This window comes from Coffea arabica, chromosome 1e (genome assembly GCF_036785885.1).
Source record: "Coffea arabica cultivar ET-39 chromosome 1e, Coffea Arabica ET-39 HiFi, whole genome shotgun sequence".
NCBI lineage: Eukaryota > Viridiplantae > Streptophyta > Magnoliopsida > Gentianales > Rubiaceae > Coffea > Coffea arabica.
Window position 1 is genome coordinate 55,931,859 of NC_092311.1, and position 18,243 is coordinate 55,950,101.

General features: G+C 40.9%; 2 protein-coding genes across 2 annotated transcripts; both read right to left on the minus strand.

Annotated features, from left to right (window-relative positions):
* Positions 1–6,972: 6,972 nt before the first annotated feature.
* LOC113735810 (stachyose synthase-like) lies at positions 6,973–10,866 on the minus strand. Its single transcript, XM_027262795.2, has 4 exons — positions 8,939–10,866; positions 8,670–8,847; positions 7,900–8,267; positions 6,973–7,797 (listed from the first exon to the last, which is right to left on the minus strand). Exons 1-4 carry the CDS (start codon positions 10,451–10,453, stop codon positions 7,222–7,224), a joined length of 2,637 nt encoding a protein of 878 aa, XP_027118596.2. The 5' UTR covers positions 10,454–10,866; the 3' UTR covers positions 6,973–7,221.
* A 3,291-nt stretch (positions 10,867–14,157) lies between these two features.
* Positions 14,158–18,017, minus strand: LOC113735818 (pentatricopeptide repeat-containing protein GUN1, chloroplastic-like). Its single transcript, XM_027262803.2, has 4 exons — positions 15,946–18,017; positions 15,619–15,835; positions 14,984–15,168; positions 14,158–14,826 (listed from the first exon to the last, which is right to left on the minus strand). The coding sequence occupies exons 1-4, from the start codon at positions 17,877–17,879 to the stop codon at positions 14,562–14,564; spliced, it is 2,601 nt and encodes an 866-aa protein (XP_027118604.1). The 5' UTR covers positions 17,880–18,017; the 3' UTR covers positions 14,158–14,561.
* Positions 18,018–18,243: the final 226 nt, after the last annotated feature.

Genomic DNA, 18,243 nt, shown 5'->3' on the forward strand with positions numbered 1-18,243 from the left:
CTTGCTTTGGTGAATGGAATCAATGAGAGGGGACCGGCCAAATGTGAATTCTGATGCGGGGCCAGAAGAGGAGAATCTTTCGTCAAATCTATTACAAAATTCTGAACGCATGGATTCGGCAAATCTATTATCGGCATCCATCCATCCATCGTCGTCGTCGGTCTTTCCTAACGCTTACTATTGGCATATTTGCGTCCTACGCACTAATATATCTATGTATTTATATACAACGAGGGCCTTAATTCTGATACCTTCCCGTAAGAAGCTTCTGCTGCTAATTAAGGATGAACAAATTACCAGGCAAAAAAGTAGCAGCAGCATAAACAAAAGGCCTTTTGGTTTGGGTGGAATAACATATCATACAAGTAGGAGTAGTAGCATGTCAGAGGGATACGCGTCACTGGGAGAATGAGAAACCTCAGAGGAGGTTCCATTGAGATTGATGGGTACAGAATCAAGGTTCGAAGTGGCGGTCGCGGTCACCTGGACCACATTTGTCTCGCTATATTGGTTGCTTTTTCGATGAAGCGTAAATTTTTGAAATATTTAATATTTTAAAAATTATAAAAAAAAATATGATAAATAAAAATTTAGTAAAAATAATAATATTTGGAGTTGATTCGATACGATTCAATCTTTTCTATTCGTCTCAAAGACAATTCATTGTCACGGAATCATCTTATTATTCTGATTACTTCCCGCAAGAAGCTTCTGCTGCTAATTTAAGGATGAACAAATTACCTTTTGCTCAAAAAAGGCCTTTTGGTTTGGGTGGAGTAGTAGTAGTACTTACTTACTAGCATAGTTGTCAAAATCGCGATCCGAATCGTAGGATCGTACGATCCTACGATCCGGATAACCAAAATCGATTCGGATCGTATTCAGAGTCGCAAATCATATTAATTTCTGTAGGATCGCATAGAATCGTAGCAGAATCGGTAGGATCGTGTAGGATCGTAGGATCGGTAGGATCCTACAATTTTTTTGTAAATTTATGATATACGAAGCTCCATTTTACAAGTAAATGAAAATATTTGTGGTATATTTGTAATTTATCAAAGAATTGCAACCTTTAATTGCAATTAGGAACTTTTGGTAGGATTTTACGATTTTCCGATCCTGTGAAACTAAAATCGATCCTACGTAGGATCCCGATTTTACAAACCTTGCTTACTAGTACTCTTCCCTCTTACCACTGCTTCAAATTGACCAAATTCTGATCAACTTGAAGTGATAACGCTCTATATCTTGAGCTAACTACTACTCCACTTGCTTTTTTTTTTTTTTTTCCAACAGAACGTCGGCAAATCCGCGAATGCGCATGTATCATTTTTTCAACAGAACGTCTCCGGTCGCGGTCACTTGCACCACATTTGTCTCGCTATATATATTGATGGCGGTCTCCACGAAACGTTAAATTTTGAAATATTTAATATTTTAACAATTATAAAAAAATATGATAAATAAAAATAATAAATTTTGATAAAAATAATAACGAAAAGCCTCAGTTTCTGTCGGCCGAATGTTTCATTATCGCATCGTGGAGGTGGTGAGAGCCCACGAATACTTGCAGTTTGGAGTCTGACGGTGATGGACTACTCTTTATTCTTTTTTGATGATTCATTGTTCGTTCCTAGCACAGTTGAGTTGGTTGGTTGGTTGGTTGGACACGTCTTGACTCTTTAAATAAATAAAATAAATAATTGACGACACGTTGCTCAAAGAGGGCTGTCAGTTAATTACAGTTACTAATCAAATATGGGAGTTGAAGAGCTCTTTTATTTATCATCTACGTCAAATGGTCGGTCGATGGTGACCAGACCAAACAAGGAGGACAACCGATTCTCGACTCGTCGAAGCGATTTTGTGATCCTTATCTATCCCACAATAAATAAATAAAAAAAAATAAAATCCTCAATACGTATGTGTAACTGAAATCCAGTATAAGGGCTGCAACTTTCGTCTTTTTTCACTTTGCCTCCCTGAAAGTTAAAATTGTGCCACCTCTCTTCCTCAATATTCTCAATCAACTGCAATCATCGATCGAGCCGGATGACCTATTTTGTGTCCGATTATGTACGACTCACATGATCTCATGAATATCATCGACTTGAAACAATTTGTATGCCCCTCGGCCGAACAAAAACATATGCAAAAGCTAGACAATTTGGCGGAGTTGCCGTCTTCCTCTGAAAAATTTCTATTTTGAGTATGATAGAATACGTAAGTTGAAGGGGATTTATTGCATTTATATGGCACTATTACCACAGAATGAATTCTCAAAGAATGAGAATCTTAATCAAAAGTAAAATGCGTTAATCCTTTTCCTACAAGTTACGTACAAAAGAGGAATTGAAAGTGTGCCTCATCCATTTTTTTCAGATTCATGGAATGTTGAAGATGCAGTAGCAGGTCCAGGTGGTCTTTTTAAGTTAAAGAGCCCTTTGTCTTGCCGGACGGCTCTTTTAATTCTTTTTTCCGCGGGACCGACATTCATACCCATAATCCATCATTCAGATAAGCAGCGCAGCGCCAACAAACAAACAAAATTTACTCCATAATAAATTTAAGTGCTTCGGAATTTTTTTTTTTTACAAATTTTTACAAAGAAAAAAAAAACCTCAAACTTTACTCATTATTCATATGAACACTAGGGGAGAAGCTGCACAATGCGCTGGAGTGAATACCTGTGTTATAATTTGCTAAGCATCATGAGATTAAAAGAGTAAAAAATACTGAGTGTGTTTGGATTGTAAGTTATTTGTCCAAATATATTTGCTTACATCACCATTACAATTTCTAATACACCTTTTTATCTTTCCAATTACCTTTTTATCTCACATACATCACATCACAAAAAGTGCTATAGTAAAAATATCTCAAATAACTTACAATCCAAACACACAGGAATGGGATAGGCAGCCACGGATTTAAGGGGGGGCTGGTGGGGGCTTAAGCCCCCCCCAAGCCGCCGGAAAACCCCCTATATAGAAGGGGATTCCGGCGGCCAGCCCAGCCCAGCCCAGCCCCCCCACGGTGATCCAGATCTACCATCCTCCATGGCTCCATGAATGCTGCAGAGGAAGTGAAGAAGAGCTGGAAAGCCGCTGCCGTGCTGACTGCTGAGGAAGAAGATGACCCATTTCATTTTGAATTTTTTTTTTTGCCCTCTAAATACAAAACGACGTCGTTTCACTTTTAGTGGAACGACGTCGTTTTGTATAATGAGGGGGAAAAAAAATACATCACTGATGCAAAAGCACGCCGCCAGTGCCAAAGGGCAAACAAGACTCCAACTCCAAGAAGAAGACGCCAGGCTCCAAGAACTCCAAGAAGCTTCAGTTGAGATTCTACCATCCTGCTTCAAGCCTTCAATTCAAGGCTCCAAGACTCCAACTCTCCACCATTCCATTCACATAAATCTTTTAGGTTAGTTTTTTGGTTTAAATTACAATATTCATCTTTATATTTTTGTTAATTATATGCTTAAATTATTTTTGAATTTTGAGTATCTTGATATTAATTTGATTAAGATTAATTTTTATTTAGTTTATGTTAATGTAATTTAAGAATTTGAAAGATTACATTAAAAAATTTAATGATATTAAATTTAAATTAGAAATTAGTTTAGAAATTGTATAGATTTTAGGTTGTATTTAGTTTTTAAAATTTTGTTAGTTTTATATTTGAAATTTTAAGAATTAATTATGTGAATTAGAAATTTTGAATGTAAATATAAATTCAAAATTTTATGAGATTGAATTAGAGATTATATGGGTATTTAGTTGTACCTTATTTTAACTTTTTGATAATTTTATATAATGAATTTTATAAATTGAGAAATATAAGTAATATGAATTTATTATTAAATTAAAGAATTATTTATATGAATTTTAAATTAATTGATTATTGAATTGCATAATTTTATTGAATTTAACCACAATTATTTAATTGTGACAGAAAATGGAGAGATTCTTTAAACCTAAATGAGTCCGTAGTGGTGAATCTTCAAATGAGCCTAATATTAGTGAACCAGTTCAAAATCAATCTTGTGTGGAATTGAATTTAAATGATATTGTTAGTGATCCGGGATTACGAAAATCAGTTGAGAAATTTGATATTTCTCTTCGAGACCATGTCCGAAGAGAGTATTTGACCAGGGGACCTTGCCAACCGATTGGCCATATGTATCCAAAAACATCATTTGGTAAACAACATAGAAGTTTCCAAGATAGTTGGTATCAAAAGTTTGTATGGTTAGAGTATAGCATATCGAAAGATGCGGCGTTTTACTTTTGGTGCTTTTTTTTCAAAACACAAAATAAGGGAGGTCGATATGCAGAGGATGCCTTTACAAAAACGGGATTCAATAATTGGAAAAAGGCAATGGAAAGATTTAATGAACATATTGGAGCTGTGAATAGTTGCCATAATGATGCTAGAATACAGTTTGAAAGTTTTCAAGATCAAAGGCATAGTGTGTCAAATGTGCTACGATCTTGTGGGTGCGAAATAGATATTGCATATCGCACCCATTTAACTGCTGCTCTGGATGTGACCCGCTTTTTTTTGAAGCAATGATTGACTTTTCGTGGAAATGATGAGTCAACTAGTTCTTCAAATAGAGGCAATTTTCTTGAATTGTTTGAGTGGTATAGCCAGCGAAATACTGAGATTTTTGAGGTTGTAAATCAAAAATGCTCCTGCAAATAATCAACTAACTTCTCCAATAATTCAAAAAGATCTGGCACATGCTTGTGCCTCAGAGATCACAAGTGTTATAATCAATGATATTGGAGACAATTATTTTTCCCTAATAGTTGATGAGTCTCGAGACAGTTCAGTGAAAGAGCAAATGGGAGTTGTTTTGAGATATGTGAACAAAGAAGGGCGTGTGATTGAACGTTTCCTTGCAATTGTACATGTGTCTGACACCACATCTCTTTGTTTGAAAGATGCAATTGATTCTTTATTCGCGCAACACGGATTATCATTATCCAAATTGAGAGGTCAAGGATATGATGGAGCTTCAAATATGCGAGGTGAGTTCAATGGTTTGAAGGCCCTTATATTACAAGAAAATTCCTATGCGATGTATATTCACTGTTTTGCTCACCAACTCCAGTTAGTTATTGTTGCTGTTGCTAAGGGAAATATCATTATCAGTGAATTCTTTGTCTATGTCTCTATGATTGTCAATTTAACTGGAGCATCATGTAAAAGGAGAGATCAATTAAGACAAATAGAACATGATAAGATTGTTACACTTTTAGACAGTGGAGATATTATTAGTGGAAAAGGCAAAAATCAAGAAACTAGTTTAGTAAGACCAGGGGATACTCGTTGGGGATCACACTATCTAACATTACTTCGTCTATCCTCTATGTGGGCTTCGGTGATTGGAATATTGGGAAATATACAAGATGATGCCACCACTTCTGACAATAGAGGTATGGCCAGGGGTTTGATTGATAGAATGAATGATTATGAGTTTGTTTTTGCATTGCACCTGATGAAGTATTTATTGGGAATCACAAATGACTTGTCACTTGTTTTGCAACAAAGGGATCAAAATATTGTCCAAGCCATGAGTTTGATTGATACTATGAAATCTCAATTGCAAGACTTTAGGGAAGAGGGATGGCAAATAATTTTAGATGAAGTCAACAATTTTTGTGAGTTGAATATGATTCCCGTGATTGATATGGAAGACAGTATAGCAATCCGTGGCAATGCCAGGCGCAGTCGCAGAGGTCAAACCATCACTAATTTTCATCATTATCGCGTGGAAATTTTTTGTGAGGTATTATTTTTGAAATTATTATTTCATTACATTTGTTACTTGTTAGCAGATTTTCTTAGTTATTAATTTTATTATTGTTGTGATGTCAGGTTGTTGATTTAATTATACAAGTGATGAATAATCGTTTCTCGGAAGTTAGCACGGAATTGCTTAGTTGCATAGCATGTCTTGATCCAAAAAGTTCTTTCTCTCAATTCAATGTGCAGAAACTACTCCGTCTTGCTGATTTATATCCTGAAGACTTCTCAAGTAACGATATTTATATCTTGAGTCTCAACTTCGAAATTATATTTATAATGTGCAACGCGATCCTCAATTTTCAGAAGTTGGAGATTTGGGAAGTCTTGCTCAACAAATGGTTAAAACTGGTAAAAATACAGTTTTTCCATTGGTTTATCGTCTGATCCAGTTGGCATTAGTTCTACCAGTTGCGACTGCTTCTGTTGAAAGAGTATTTTCTGCAATGAATATTGTCAAGACTGATTTGCGCAACAAAATGGGAGACGAGTGGATGAATGACTGTCTGGTTGTATACATCGAGAAAAATATTTTTGCAACAATTGAAAATGAGCAAATATTGCAGCGTTTTCAACGGATGAAGACTCGCAGAATGCAATTGCCTCCTCTTCGTTATTCGAGTGCAACAACTACCAATATTTCAAGTGTTAATCAATAACAAATTTTTGGGTATGTATAATTATATATTTTTATTATTTTTATAATTATTGATTCTAAATTTTACTTATTAAATATATTTATTTCGTCACAAAAAAATTTTTAATACACTTCAGCCCCCAAAAATAAATTTCTGGCTCCGTCCCTGGGGATAGGGATAGGACTCCACCGACCCCAATCCTTTTCCTACAGGTTACGTACAAAAGAGGAAGGCCACGAATTGAAAGCGCCTCATCCATTTTTTTTTTTTAGATTCGATGATTGATGGAATGTTGTAGATGCAGTAGCATCTCCGGTCCAGGTGGTCTTTTTAAGTTAAAGAGCTCTTTGTCTTGTCGGACGGCTCTTTTAATTCTTTTTTCCGCGGGACCAACATTCATACACATAATCCATCATTCAGATAAGCAGCGCAGCGCCGACAAACACCACAAAATTTACTCCATAATAAATTTAAGAGCTTCGGAATTTTTTTTTAAAAATTTTTTACAAAGAAAAAAAAAACCTCAAACTTTACTCATTATTCATATGAACATGCTCAAATTTGCGTTACGATGCTCAAATTTGCAGCTTGCAAGCAGGACAGGACACCAAATAAAATAAAAAAGAGAAGGCAAAGTTAAACAAAGAGTACTGGCTTGGGGTTTTTGGGGGTGGGGGGGGGGGGGAATTTACATACATGCTAGTAGTACTAATATATTATATGTACTAGGAAAATAATAAAATATAATTTAAGACTTTGTGACTCAATAAACAAAAGTGAGGTGAGAAATCCCATTAGCCTCCTCATTCCATTCCACGTTGACCATAAGTTTCCCCTCCTCACCCGACCACTGGAATCCAGTTTCAGCGCCGCTCAAGTAACACTTCTCCGGCGGCACGCTAGAATAGGCTAAGAAATTCCCTCCGCCCTTAACTTCAACATCCACGACGCCCGAGTCCTTATGCTCCAGGGCCCGAACGGTCCCTCCGCTGTTAAACATGTCGGTGAGGCCGATGGGGGCGAATTTGGTGCCCCCACCAAGACCAAGCTCCTTGGTGGGAACAAAGCTGTAAATCTCGAAGGAGGAAGGTTCGATCGTGATTTCAGCTGCAGGAGAAGCGGGGTTGGTCAAGAATAATTTCCCGGCCTGGCTTAGGTAGACCGCGTATTCCTGTGCCTCGCCCATTTCGGAGGCTTCCTTGGTTTCTCCCCATTCAATTTCGGCGACGTGAACCCAACCGGACATGGGCTTGTAGCACTCGGAGTGACCCCTGATCCTCTGTTCTTTGGGGTCCCAACCAGCTCCTTGGCAGTTGAATGCGCCAATCACGCCTCCAAACTGTCAAAGCATCACCAACCAATCAAAATTATAAAAATTCCAGTTTAAGCTTTTTTTACTCCTCCTAAATTGCTCAAATTGATGAGGAGTCAAGAAGAGTACCCTGTTGAAGTTCCAGATCTTGAGAATGGTCTTTCCATCAAAGAGTGGATTCTTGAAGAGGCAGTCTCTGGTTGGAAGAGCGAAATGCTGGCACTTAGGAATGGTACCGTCGGGGTAGACCAGCTTCTTCAGGAGGTCAAAATCATGACCCCCTACGGAGTCGCTCACGTAAACGGGTCCCCCGCAGATGGCCCTGGAGCCTGCGTGGAATTTTGCGCACAGATGATCCGACTGGAACATGTCCCAGTCGGGTTGTATCATCTGACCCATCCACATGCTGTTGTAGGCGCAGTGGATCATATGAACGCCCTGTAACCAGTACGCCCCGTTGGGATCACCATTTGGATCTTGGAACCAGAAATCGTCCCCTGCCTCATCAGCCAGCCGATCGATCAATCAATCAATCAATCAATCAAATCAGTGCGCAACCTTTTTTTTTTCTTTTCAGTAACTTAACATTTACTTATATAATCAAAAGAAATCAGGGCGTAAGCAGATACTAGTACTACTGTAACTGCTTCCAGTCTTCCACCACGTACCACGAAGCCAAAGCGATGATAATAATAATACGTCTACATGGATTCCAATGAAATTCATTGAGAGAGAGAGAGCTTTGGTAGAATTTTGCTTCTTTTTTTTTTTTAATTTTAATATTAAAAAAAAATTAAACATACTCCATTATTCCATTCACCTCTACCAGTCAGTCACCAGCTAGTGAATAAATAATGCACTGAAAGAAAATCGGGTCGAGAATGGAATCCGGCCCTTACCGACTCTTCCGAAGGATATCTGACGTGTTCCCAGCAAGAAGAAGTCGTTGCACTGCTGCATGCTGGAGATGAGACCGGTGCCATTGAAGTTGTTCGCCAGTGACTTCGACAATCCGTCATAGTAAGCCTTTGCAAGTTCTACCCGTCCTCCGTATTCCTCGCACACGTATTCCAGCGTCTGATCACCATCATGCACCGTGAGTACGAGGATCATGCATCGTCGAAGAAGAAAGAAAGCAAAATTGTAATAAATTTCTGCTACCACTTACGTGAATGACGTCCACTTTGACCCCCGTTATTCCAGCTTGGGACAAGTGAGAGTACATGGAGTGGTAGAAGTCATGGACTTGATCAGGATGGACCAGCCCAATTCCACCTTCCACAATTTTGACCACTGCCAGATCGGTCATGGTTCCATCGAGCCCTGGAGAAGTCTTGCATGGAATGACCTTGGACTCCAAGTGGGTGGTTCCGGGCCTCACCCCTCCCCATGCTCCACACAGGGCATGCCACACGTAGATGTCGTCCAACCCTTTAAAGCATGATCTCAAGTCCCCCGTGAACGCCTTCATTCCCAAATTCTCCGACTCCGATTCCCGGCACGAGCAGCGGCAGCAGCTTCCACGTGACTTCTTGTCCTCCTCCGGCTCCACCTCCTCCTCTCCCCCGAACATCTCCTCCAACTCATTCTTCAATCTCTCTATACGAGACTCCAATTCCCATAACTCAGAAGCGGCCCCAGCCTTGTCGCGAGCCTTCTCAGCTTGCTCTATCTCGATGGCCTTCGAAATCAACTTCTTTGGCCTCTTCGGGTCAAAACGAGGACGATTAGCACCCAACATCGACCCCCCTCTGTACTTCCTGAATTTCTCACCTTCGTCCAGCCTGTGCAGCCTGGCCGTCATTTGAGTCCCTCCCAGGACGAGATTTTTCGCATCCTCCTGGGGGCTCTGGCCATCCAGATTGATACTTTGCCAGCCGTCGTCAATGATTACAAACCTTGGGGGGAGTCCTCCGTCGGCAAATTCCTTCACCCCGTGCCAGACGCCCGCGGGGTCTACGGTTAAGTAGAAGGCATCCCAAGTGCACCATCCAAATTTATTGACGATGGGTGGGACTGACTTCTCTTCCAAGAGCTTGAAGGTATTGAGATGGACTCGAACCGCAGCGTAAGCCTCTCTCATCAACTCGTAGGGATTCTCAGACGCGTGAACGTAAGCGATGGCGTCAAAAGACCACGCCTTGACCTGAGTGGAACCGCTTTCTGCACATATCATCACCTGGCCGTCAGCTCCTGGGTGAAGCGCGGACCTGAATTTCCCTTCAATTATCGGAATAATGATCACGTATGATCTTATCTCGGGCACATCCAAGAGCACCCACTGGGTTTCCATCTGCAAGTCGGAGCCGGAGCTTCCGACCCATTGAGTGGACCACCAAGTCTTGAACCTGAAAATGCTGAGGAAATCCCTGCCACTGAACTTGCCTAGGGAGTTCATCAACCTGTCCGAGGATGATGCTTGGTCCTTACTAAAACCCAGGAAGCCACCCTTGTGGGAAGATTTCAGCACTCGCTGATACAGGGGACGGGGTGCACCGGCGGAAGAGGACGAGGGGGATTTGGATATTGACGAAAAACTCTTCAGAGTGACGTTGCCTGGGACTTCAAAAAGTAGCGGCACACTGTTAACCAAAAGCTTGCCATCCGAGAGATCAAACCAGTCGTCCTTGTTGCATTTCAGGACATTGAAGATTGGATTGACGGGATCGTTTGGGGGTGCCATCACGTGTGCTGAGAAATCAGAAAACAAAGACAGGGACACAGATTGAGATATAACGACCGCGTTTTGTTGGTGAGATTGGACAGGGACAAAGGATTTTACTAGGCGCTATATCTTATTTCGGATTGAGAAGGCCGGAGCAGGAGTAGTATTCTGACGCGGGGACTGGCAGAGAAACGAGGAGCTGTTCTTTGATCGACAATCGACGGAGAAAATATGTAAAAAGTTTCCTATGCTTAAAAAGGAGCGAGTACAAATGGCAAACGATCGAAACGAAGAGATTAAGTAGTGGCTGGTTGAGTTCATAGAGAGATTCAACTTACGGACGAAGAATGAAAGGGAGGAGAAGCGCACAGCAGGTTTATATAGAGGCAGACAAAGCTATGCTATGCATGATGATGTGTTTTTGTTTTGTGCATGATGATGGTGCTTGTTTTGTGCGGGAAGGAATGACGGCTGGCCGGGTGTCCAGTTAAGAGGTTGGGCGGTTGGAGATGATGAAACTGGCCCGCGTTCTTTCTCCTTTTTGGGTGGTTTCATCTGTTTTCTGCGGGTGCGGGTGCGGGTGCGGGTGCCACTTTATGGATTATTCTTTTCTTTTATTGGTTTGAATTCTTCTTTTTAACATTTGGATAATTTCAAGAGGTTTTTGACAATTTCGCATGTCTCCCATCAACTTCTGAAAATCTCACATATCTCCCCTGACACAAAATTAACAATTCCTAAAAAATGTGTGGCGAATTGTCTTCAACAAATTGGTGCAAATTTCTCCTCCAAACTCAAATGACTTAATTTTTTTAAAGTTTTTTATTTTGGCCTTTTATATTTAGTTGAGTTACTTTGCAAATTTAGCTGCTGGTTAATCTGATCATCTAAACTTTGCTAATGCATCTGCTACATATTTTTGAAATTTACCTCCAGACTTTTGCTTTTTATTTGCCAAGTTTTAATTCATTTAAAAGTTTGTCAAAACAAATGGTTGCAACAATTAGTAAGGGCATTTTTTTTTTTTTTTGCACCAAATTAGATTCTCTCTTCAACGATTAATTTTCTATTCATATATATATTTTTTTAATTTGGGCTTACACGCTATATAAACATTCCAAATAAGAGAGCTAAGTCAGATTTTTAAAAATTGAAGGGAGCTGAATGCAATTGCTAATAATCTCAAGGGAGATTTCTGAAATTATCCATTTAAGATTCGGATATTGCCCAGTACTCCGTACAATACAACTGCCGCTCACCACAGGACATGTGGTTCTCCCAACCCCGGGAAATTAATTGACTTGGAATTCTCAGATATTCCCTGAAAACGATCGCACAAGCACACCCGATCAATCCAAGGATGCATCGTATCATATCATGCTGACTACTTACTCCTCGATTGTAGTATCCCGTATTGTATTTTTTTTTTATGCGTATTATTTCCTTACGGGGATTAAACAATTATCAAGTATTTTAATGTCATTAACTAATTGGTACTCTCTAATAATATATAGTTAGTAGGGAGGTTATTATTAAATGCGTAATCTCGCCTAATCTGTCTCCGTATCATAATCGTATGCGAATTAAGTTGATTAGTATACTGGCTATAAGAATCAACTCTACATGTACGTATTATAATCTGTCATAATAGTTAGTTAAAGAATATAACCACGTACTAATTTAAATTGATTATCCTGTTTCCTTCTGTTCAGGCTAGATGAATGTGGTCATAAAGTTATATAACATTCACATTCCTTCTTTAAGAAAAATGAATAGGGAACAAACTAAACTATATACCATCGTCACCCCATTAGTTTCTTTAGTTCAATTTAGTTGATTATTTTGGAAACATGTAGATATGCTCCATCAATCAATACAACAACAATATCTTCCACTCTGATGGAAATCACTTGGGATTCTCGGTGACATATTTTCTATGCCAATTCAATGCCACCTATAGTATTGTGTCAAGTGTCCTGTTTCGGAAGGATGAATTTGGCAATATATATATATATATATATGCAAGTGATATTTTGTTTGTTCTCTACAAGTGAGAGTTTACAACCTCAAGTAGTAGTTAGTATATTATCTTGAAAAAAAAAAAAAAAAAGAACCATATAGTATTGCTTACAGGTATTATTATTGTTACATCTACATTCGACCTTCTTATTTTTGGGGGATAAACCGTTCTGGATGCTTCATGCATGCATTGGTTAATTAATTGATGATTATTCCACATTTCAATCCAATCGGCTAACAACTTTCTTGAGCAGCTGGTCAAGTGTGGGATCAAGAAACTGGCGAAGCCAAACTCAATTATCCTGGATTCTTGTGACATCCACAATCTAAAAATAGGTACGTGTCAAAGTTCCTTGTATAAGGTAAACAAATAGGTATTGCACAAACAAACAAGACAAAAGTAAAAACATGTAATGTTCTATAATAGATTTCTAGGTAATAAGTCAATTATATATGTATACATATATATTATTCTATTTTGACATCTAAAAATCGATTATACTTAACATTGAAAAATAGAATAGACAATCCATTCTGATTTGTATACTAAACATTGGAATGTAAAATTTTCTTTTATATCAGTTTGCATGGAATGATCTTTCCATTTTATAGACATTTTATAGACATATCAAGTAGAATAGAATAGTGTACGTGTTTTTGTTTCCTAAAAAGAAATGATGCAGCAAATGAGAAAAAAAAATCCAAATAAGGAAATTATAAAAAAAAAGGGATAATTTCAAAAACCTCACGTGAGGTTTCTGACAATTTCATTGAGCTTCTCTGAGGTTCAAAAATTTATACATACCTCTCTTGTCATTTAAAATGACAATTTTACCCTTAATTGTCTTATAAATTCTAAATAAATTATTTCAACATTTTCTTTTCTATTTTATAAATATCAAATCAAGGGAGCCTTGCCTCAGCGACATCTGAAATTATCCCCTAAAAAGGGGGGGGGGGGGGGGGGTGGGGGGAATCTTCAATGCTTTGTGGACAACGTGAAGTACGACAAAGTTACGTTCCCTTTCAGGCTTCTTCGGACGCTATAATCATCATTGCTTTAGGATCTACTTACTTTTCTCAAAGGGAAAAAATTTTAGGATTCTGGAATATACAGGAGTTTATTTAACCATCATTGCTTTAGGATCTACTTTTCTCAAACGGAGGATTTTGGAATATACGACGGTAGTGAATGGAATGGTGCTGCTGGTTTAATCAGCTTTGCTTTAGCATCTACTTACTTTTCTCAAAGGGAATAAATTAGGATTCCTAACCTTTTTCTTTTCTCTTTTCTTTTAGTAGCGTGGGAGTTCTTAAGCCTTAGATAATGGAGTGCAGACCAGACCTCTTTTTCAGGTAACACTAGTACATACTACTCGTATCATTTGTTGTTCTGAACCATCGCATTACAATACTCATTCATCTTCTGGTTTTCTCGTTCTACTACTTAATAACTAATTGCTATTAATAGTTCTCGTCTACTAATTAATAAAATCCCCCAAATAGATGTCATTCATATATCCCACCCATTATTTTATTAGTATTATGTAGCAGCCAAGAAAGATGTGTGATACCGACTTTTGGATTTCTCGGGGTTTAGATTTGTAAAAATTGATCGTAAGCTCTTTGGGCTTCGAAAGAAAGAGAGATGTGTGGATGCATCACATGTCCCTCGAAAAAGCAAAAACACCACCATCATCATATCCCTCGCAAAGACTGTTGGGTCATTCAATTCCATTCATAATAGACCTCAAAAAATACACTAGTACACAAGCGCACCGAATCATCACATGCCGGCGCCGGCTGAAGGGTGGACAGGCCGGTCCGTGCTTGTTGGTTTACAAGGAGGAGGGAATCTTTCCCTGACCAAAATCCCAACAAGATTCTACTGGAAACCCACCATGCCATGGCCATATTCATTCCATGGCTACAGTCCACAAAATAGGATAGGACCCATCGAACCTAAAAACTACCAGGTGGGGCGGGGGCGGGGGCGGTAGGAAGCTACTTACAACTTTGATTTACACGACTGCACAAGATGGATGGATGGATGGATGGCTGGCTGGGCAAAACCCTAGTTACACACAAGAAACTAAACTAAACAGAGCTACAAAGGAAGTGGTTCTAAGCCAGAAGCATTATCAAACCTGGAGGCTTCTGGATGGACTCTGTCATCCTGAAGAACAAGAACTTTCAGGGTGCCTGATTCTCTCAACCATGAAGCCACCACGGCTCCTGTTGATATAAACCTTCCAATATTGCACTTAGCAACACGGAAAGGCGCCCCCATGCCGTTAAGCAGTGCCTCAACAGCGCGTTTAAGCGCACCATCACCGACGACTTTGCTGTGCTTGCCCCATCCCGTCAAAATGCTGCATCATCACACGAATCAATTTCCCTTTCTTAACTCAGATAAGCAAAGACAAAGATTAACATAATATACTTGCATGGGGCTGCCCTCCCCTGCCTATTCACTCCCCTCTTGGATGCACTAAGTCGTGCTTTTTGCCAAGGAAATAAAAATACTACCTTATAAGTTTTGGTAGCTCATGGCCTTCAAAAACGACAGAGCGTATATTGAGCAGCCAGGCATGAACCATTGCCCGTGCAGCACCGGAAGACATCAAATGCAAATCCAAGCAAGAATTAGACCACGTACTTTCCCACACTTGTCGACGTTTGCCCTCCAGCACCACCAGCTGAGCACCTCTTCGCTGGTATGAAAATTAAATACAAGCACAGGACGGACATTTTCATGTCAACAGTTGATTGGAAAGTTCCCGAGTATTACAAGTGTCCCCATAAATCAGAGAGAAGTACTACTTACTATTAACGAGTGTTGATCGTGTCAGTGCAACCTACCATACCAAATTAGAGGTTTGATAAAACATTACCCATTGTACTGTTGACTTATGATACTTAAATTTTTCTCACTTGGCAATTAATTATTAACCAACCAATAGCAAAAGCTACCAGTATACTCTACTATACGATAACAACTTTTCCGAGAAGTAATACTCCAAAATGACGATTTTTTTTTTTTTTTTTGAGGGTGTGTGTGTAGGCCTACCAAAAAACTTGGCACCCAGGTTACATATGACTTTTGGATAACAATAGGATTCCAGCAAAAAAAAGTAGTAGCAGCAGCAGTAACAAGAAGTTACCTGACCAAAATGCCACAGCATGTCAGTCAAAGCATTATAGAAGGCAGATGCAGTAGAAGTGTCCATCTGCATCACTTCGTCAAAAAGGGAAAGAGCTTGCATCCAAACTTTCTCATCATGACCCATGAGAAGTCCATGCGCTACTCCATACACATGATTATCAAACAGACGCAGTTCCTCTAACAACACTGAAGCCTCCTCAAATGAATTACAGCGGCTGCAACCAAGGAAAGTTTTGAAAGCTTTCCCTACAAAAGAAATAACTACAGGACTCCCCAAAAATTTAAGGAATGACTACAGGATGAACAAGAAGCAAGAAGCCGTTACCTGCAGGCGTTCAGAATTGCTGAGAACGTGACGACATTTGGTTTTATTTCCATCTCATGCATCTTTTGGAAAACTCCCAATACACACAGAAAGTCCTGCCGCCCCCTGTTAACAGATTCGTCAAAATCTGATTTACCAGTGGCTAACTGCTCAAAAATCTTAATGATCCTGTCTTTGTTTTCAGCGTCTGGCTTGCTTTCAGCAACATTTGCAGCAGCAATTGAGAGTGAGGATTCAGTCTGTTGGTCGCTCTGCAGAGGATATTCGGTCGGCATCGACCAACCAAAGGCGTTAATTATAGAGTTGTAGGTGACAACATTAGGTTGGATGCCCTCATTCATCATCTCATCAAGTAACAACGCAGATGATCCAACAAGGCCCTTTTTACACAAGGCATCAATGAGCTTGCTGTAGAAAACAACGTCCGCCTTCACCCCCTGGCGCTTAAACTCTTTATAAACCTGAATTGCCTCTCGATAAAGGCCTCCTTTGGAATACACGCTGATCAATGTTGAATAGGTCAATAAATTAGGAGAAAGATTATCAGCTTTCATCCTTGAAAACAGTTCCTTAACCTTGTCATACATCCCTTGTTTGCCGAAACCATCTAGAAGCGCATTGTAGGTCACGACGTCCTTCTTGATCCCCATACTCTCCATCTCCTCAGCGACGGTGAGAGCCTCCTCAAACCTGCCAAGGCTAGCATAGATAGCAAGCAAGGTGTTGTAAGACACCCTGTCCAACCGCATGCCAGCATGTTTCATCTCATGGAACAAATTCAGCGCCCGGTCCAATTTGCCCACCTTGGCACAACCCCGGATGATGGTACTGTAAGTAACCTGATTGGGGGAGATATTCTTGGCGGGCATCTCAGACATGATGTCAAAAGCTGCATCGACGTGGCCGCCGTTACAGGCGGCGTCGAGAAGGGTGTTATAGGTGTAGATATCCTGGTCAATACCTCGGAACAACATCTCCTTAAACAGGCACCTCGCGGTGTCCCACAGTCCTGCCCCGCTGCAAACAGCGAGAAGGGAATTGTAGGTAATCCTGTCAGGCTGCACCCCGTTCCTCAGCATTTCATCGAAAACCTCAGAGGCCCTCTTGAAACCAGCACCCCCTTTCCCGCAGGCATCGATGAGAGCATTGTAAGTCACAAGATTAGGCTTCAAGCTCAAGTCTTTCATGGTCTCGAAGACCCTAATGGCCTCGTCGCAATGGCCGCTCTTGGCATACGCACTTATGAGGGCAGAATAAGCATAGACGGTGTTTCCATACCCCCGGGAGACGGCGTCGTCGAACACTCTCTTGGCCAAATCCACCTTGCCCAGCCGACCCAGGATGCTGATCATGGAGCTGGCTAGCTTGCCCTGGTCGTTGCGCCTGCGCTCGCGGGCCACGGCGAAGTCGAAGCACCTCATGGCCATGGACCACTCCCCTCGGTTGCCGAGTTCTCGGAGCAAGAAGGTGTAGTCGTCGGTGCCGCAGAGCTTGGGCTCGAAAGCGAGGAGAATGCTGTCGAAGCGGGCGTCGTCGCCGCTGAAACGAACGGCCTGCAGGAGGGCCTCCTCGGCGACGGAGCTGTGGCGGCTGGAGGAGGAGGCGGACTTGGGGCGGCCGAAGTGCATCTTGGAGACGAAGCGGGTGGATCGGCGGCCGGAGAAGTCGGCAGAGAGTTCGGAGTTGGAGGAGAGATGAGGGAAAGAAGGGGGGTTGGTGGTGGAGAGAGCGGCGGGGGGAGGGGGCCTGGCGACGGCGGGAGGGTGAGGAAGAGGTTGGGAGGCGCGGTGGTGGTTCAAGGAGACCTTGGGGTGGTGGTGGTGGTGGTGGTGGCGGTGAGGGTGTGGACTGTGGGGGTGGGGGTGGGGGTGGTGGGATTGGTAGGGCTTAGAGGTAGTCAACGCGCAGTGGGGTGGGGGAGTAGAAGAGGCCATGATGATGGGGAGGGTGAGGACGAGGACGGCGACGGCGACGGATAAATGGCGGGGATGGGTGTTTGGGGGGTTTTGGGGAAAAATGGGTCGGTCTCACATAGATGCTTAGCTCTTGCGTTTGACTCGTTTTTACTAAAGAAAAGATGAGACGAGTGAGGATTATTACTATTACTATTACAGTGGGTACTGGGTAGTGTCGAGGATTTTACTTTAAGTTTTTTTTTGTTTTTGTTTTTTGCTGCTGTGGATTGCTTGACTTTGCTGTATCTTTATTTGACTTTTGCTGTCTCTTCTTTTCTTTCCTGCCGTGGATTAGTTCAGTACCGGTGGGCGGTGTAGCTCAGTAGCAGAACCTTTTGTGTTT

Bases quoted from the DNA above. Each gene is read 5' to 3' on its own strand.
- LOC113735810 (XM_027262795.2), bottom strand. From the start codon at position 10,453: ATGGCACCCCCAAACGATCCCGTCAATCCAATCTTCAATGTCCTGAAA. The intron at 8,268-8,669 runs GTAAGGGCCGGA...CTGATGAGGCAG, and splicing joins GATATCCTTCGGAAGAGTCG to GGGACGATTTCTGGTTCCAA. The intron at 7,798-7,899 runs GTACTCTTCTTG...ATGCTTTGACAG, and splicing joins AGATCTGGAACTTCAACAGG to TTTGGAGGCGTGATTGGCGC.
- LOC113735818 (XM_027262803.2), bottom strand. From the start codon at position 17,879: ATGGCCTCTTCTACTCCCCCACCCCACTGCGCGTTGACTACCTCTAAG. The intron at 15,836-15,945 runs GTAACGGCTTCT...CCTTGGTTGCAG, and splicing joins GCAATTCTGAACGCCTGCAG to CCGCTGTAATTCATTTGAGG. The intron at 15,169-15,618 runs GTAACTTCTTGT...TTTTCATACCAG, and splicing joins TGCTGTGGCATTTTGGTCAG to CGAAGAGGTGCTCAGCTGGT.